This window comes from Condylura cristata, unplaced genomic scaffold, assembly GCF_000260355.1.
Source record: "Condylura cristata isolate star-nosed mole 26May11 unplaced genomic scaffold, ConCri1.0 scaffold00004, whole genome shotgun sequence".
In the NCBI taxonomy this organism is placed as follows: domain Eukaryota; kingdom Metazoa; phylum Chordata; class Mammalia; order Eulipotyphla; family Talpidae; genus Condylura; species Condylura cristata.
Genome location: NW_004567105.1, coordinates 7,779,121 through 7,783,009, shown reverse-complemented (window position 1 = coordinate 7,783,009; position 3,889 = coordinate 7,779,121). Strand labels below are relative to the sequence as shown.

The 3,889-nt window shown below is 47.5% G+C and overlaps 1 protein-coding gene across 1 annotated transcript in view; it reads right to left on the bottom strand.

Moving 5' to 3' along the window:
- Positions 1–3,889, bottom strand: part of PRDM4 (PR domain containing 4) — a 39,931-nt gene that overhangs the window by 16,920 nt on the left and 19,122 nt on the right. The window contains exon 3 of the mRNA XM_004675716.2: positions 3,491–3,757. Coding sequence (XP_004675773.1) covers positions 3,491–3,501 — 11 coding nt within the window. The 5' untranslated portion in view covers positions 3,502–3,757. The remainder of the gene's footprint in view (positions 1–3,490; positions 3,758–3,889) is intronic.

Here is a 3,889-nt window from a genome sequence, read left to right as displayed (position 1 = left end):
ACACCTCTGGCCTGTACCCCAGTTCTGTAAGCATAAATCTTTTTTAAAAATTCTGCATCAATATCTTAATAACTAATCAATAATCTATTATCCTCCACATATCCAGGTCATGAAGCTTTGCTAGAAAATTTATTTAAACATTCCTTCATATTTTAGCAATTCTTCAAAATAAGGCAGAGGACACTGCAGCTCAACAAAGGCATGAGATAAAACCTACATCACAAGAGGAAGAACACATCATGATGCAAAATATTATCAAAGTTTTCAATATACCCCAAACATTTTTTAATCTATAGACCACTCTTGCACACTGAAGAATCTAAGAGTCTCCGTTTCTCTATTCTATCTTGTACTGCCGTTAACAGTGTCATTGGTGTTAAGAAGGAAACCGATTTGAACAAGCATTGACAGGCTGCTCTCAGTAAGCGCTGACACCTTCTCAGAACACACCATCATATTACAAGGACTGCAAGCTGCAAGAGCCAGCCACAGGCGAGACCAAGGGCTCGAATGGCCTCCAGCCGGAGACCCCGCGGAGCCCACGCTGTTGCTGCGCGTGTTGAGGGGGAGGGGAGGGGAGGGAGTCCAGGAGGCCCACAGGTCCTTAGCAGAGAGGCAAACCCAGGTAAGCTTATTTCTGAAAAATGGCGCTGCCGCTGATCAGTCGCCTGGAAAGTGAGAGTCGATTCTTGTTACTCGCTTAGTACTTGCGTCAGGCGTCGGGTTAAGTGTCTTGCCTGTAATTATCTCACCGAATCTTTGTAACTACTGTAAGGTTGGTACTATCCTTAATCCCATTTTAGAGATGAAAAAAATAAGACACATAAACTAAAAAACTCAATCCAAGATTAGTAAGTGGCAGAGTTGGAATTTAAACTCAGGTCTGCTTCAAGAAAATAACAAGCTGCGTAATGAGAATTTAAACCCAGGTCTACTTAATTTAAGAAATCCAAGCTCTTAATTACAACTAGAAAAAGCTGATTAGCAAAAAACAAAAACAAAAAAAAAACCTGTGCCTTTTATACAGCTCCCATATACTAAATAGTGTATTTATATCTGGAGTATGTTTATAGTTTCAGAGACCTGTTCTGCAGTTTTCTGTATCAACAGTCTTCAGCATTCTCCCTGGCTGGGTATCTCATAAAACTAAACTCCCAGGTATTCATAAAATACACAAGGCCACCTGAATCTGTCATCTTCTGTGGATGCACTCTGAAATATTCGATTGAATGGGGCAATTCAGACTCAGCCTCACCAGAAAAGACAACTCAATGCATCTGGCAATGCAGTATATCTTATAAAGCATAGCACATTAATAACAGTAGTTAATTATAGTATAAAAGAACGCAAAACCCTTATAGTCTAAAGAGAGACTCCTACATTAATTTTTAAAGTTTATGGGTTTGAGTTGGTTTAAAGCATACTTGTCCTGAAACTTTTTATTTTTTTAAAGATTTATTTATTTTTATGCATTCAGAACTGGGGTACAGGCCAGCAGTATGAGGGGCAAGGGGATTCACCAGAGACAAGAGTATGGAGCAGAACAGGCAGATGTACTGTAATACATTGCTAAGGGGAGCAGCAGGCTGGCCAGGAGAGGTCTGCCACACCATGTGGGTCACCTCCCTGGCCAGGGGTCGAACTTGGGCTGCAGTGGCTTGACAGCTTCATAGTGCTGTGCTTTAACCTGTTATGCCACCAGGGAGGATTCCCTGAAACTTTTTGTATCTACAAACATAACTAAAACTCTACAATCACTGCCTGTAGTACTGATCTACAACAAACTGGTTTCAATAATTCTTTCAAAGTACAATTAAGTCTATAGCAGGGCTCTCCCTGGTGGTGTAAGGTGTTGAAGCAAAGCTGGCTGCAGCCTTTTCAGCACGAGTTCAATTCCCAGATGGTGAGGGGGCAGGAGTCGGGGAGCTGACCCTCAGGACACAGCAGACCTCTCCTGACCCGCCCACTGCTCCCCTCAGCAGTGTTTCAGTCCATCTGTCTGTTCTGCTCCCCACTCTGTCTCCTGAATTCTCTTACCACCCCTGTGCCTCTGGCCTGTTCCCCAGTTCTGTATCAAACCCCAGTCTGAAAACTCCTGAGTATCAATCTGTTTACTAGACTAGAGATAAAGATCAAAACAGTTTCTGAGTTGACTCCCAGGCCTTCTCAAACCAGTTCAAACCAGAGTTTAATGTGACAGGCTCAGCAGATTTGTTGTCAGTCCCTAAAGTGTGGTGACCTCAGCAGCCACAAACCAAAGAAAGGTAACTGGTATCCCACAAAGAGAAGACAGATAAAAGAAATTTGCCCGATAAGCCTTGTTAGATTTTCTCATCCTAAAGTGCAATTCTGTAACTACTGTCAGATGGGATTCCAGAAAGCAGTCTTGGGGAGAGGAGGCCCAGAATCAAGGCACTGTTATCACTGGTCACATCACCAGTGTGGTGCTCAGAAAGCCAGGCTCTGAGCCACAGGTTGTTTCTCCAAAGAAAGCCTTTTACTAGCAAGGGGCACCACTTTGGGAGGTCCTCCCGGCCTGTACGCAGAAAAGGTTCCCTCGCCAGTGGCCAGTCAAGGGAGATTATACAAGAAAGGAAGGGCCGTGGGAACATGCAGGAGCAGGGAGTTTTTTCACCCTGGGGTGTTCTTCAGGGATGAATGTTATCAGCATCCTCTATAGGAACAGACGAAGCCTACTGAGCATCAGGTAACCTGTCACCATGGTCCTGAGGAATGTAGTGGCTTCGAAGGCAGGGGTGAAGTTCTGGGTTCAGGCCCACCGCACCATGCTCTGTCCCCTACTTCCTGGCAGTGCATAGTTTCCTTCACACTTCTAGAGCCGACCTAACTGAACTAAGTAGGAACTCGTGTGGCTGCTGCTGTATAGCTTTCTTGGAATGACACTGAAACAGCTAACCAAAATGCAAGGGTGAGCTAGGCAGTTCCAACGAATTTTTATTTTCCTTACCGTAAATATACGGCCGATGAAAGAACCCTGAAAGGGTGGCCAAACATAATTATTTACTTGGCATAAGGCTGTGCTGTCCTGACATGGACTGTAAAGTACCTGAAAGGTTAGCACGGAGCCCGCGGAATTAAGGACAGAAAAATCTCTACATCACCATGCCAGCTAAATGGTCAACAACAAAATTCACAGTGCAACACACCACGAAACTAGAAATACACTTTGGAACCCAGACAAAGATACCATCTGAGGCTTAAATAACTCAAAAGCACAGGGGAAAGGTGTCTGCCAGCCACTCACGAGGGCAATTTGGAACAACTAGTCACACTTGGAGCAACTTAGGTTGAATTAGAGGAGCCTCAACCCAGCACCAGTTTCTGAAATTCCTCGTTCCCTTTGGAACCAACGTACTAGCAAACACCCCTTGCAACCTCCCCAAAGGCAACAAAAGCAACGGCACCCCTAACTTTACTTGCCAGATGTTTCCCCAAGACGTCACCCGCGCCCAGCCCACCAGCTCCTCACCTGCGATGCATCTGCTTGGGGCCAAGTGTCAGAGAAAAGGGCGCACGGGTGGCGGGGAACCGGCATCAGGGCTGGCTTTCCGGGGTCACGCGCCACCGCATCTTGCTTACAACCGCCGCACCACCGCGGCCACTCGTCCCTGGGGCCTCCGGGGGTCGCACAAATTCTCCCGAAGGCCCGCGGCCGCGCACCCCGCCACGAGATGGGGCATGCCGGGGGACACCCGGGGCCTTTTCTCCAGGAGCTTCGGGAAGGGGGCTGCCCAACCTGCGGGGGCAGAGGGAGACAAGGTCGCTCAGCGGAAGCACAGCCTAAGGTGCAGCCCCCGTGGCTCGCCGCCTCAGAGCCGGGCACCGGCGGACACCGCCTCCCCCCGCGGCCAGCGTGCCCGCCACCCGC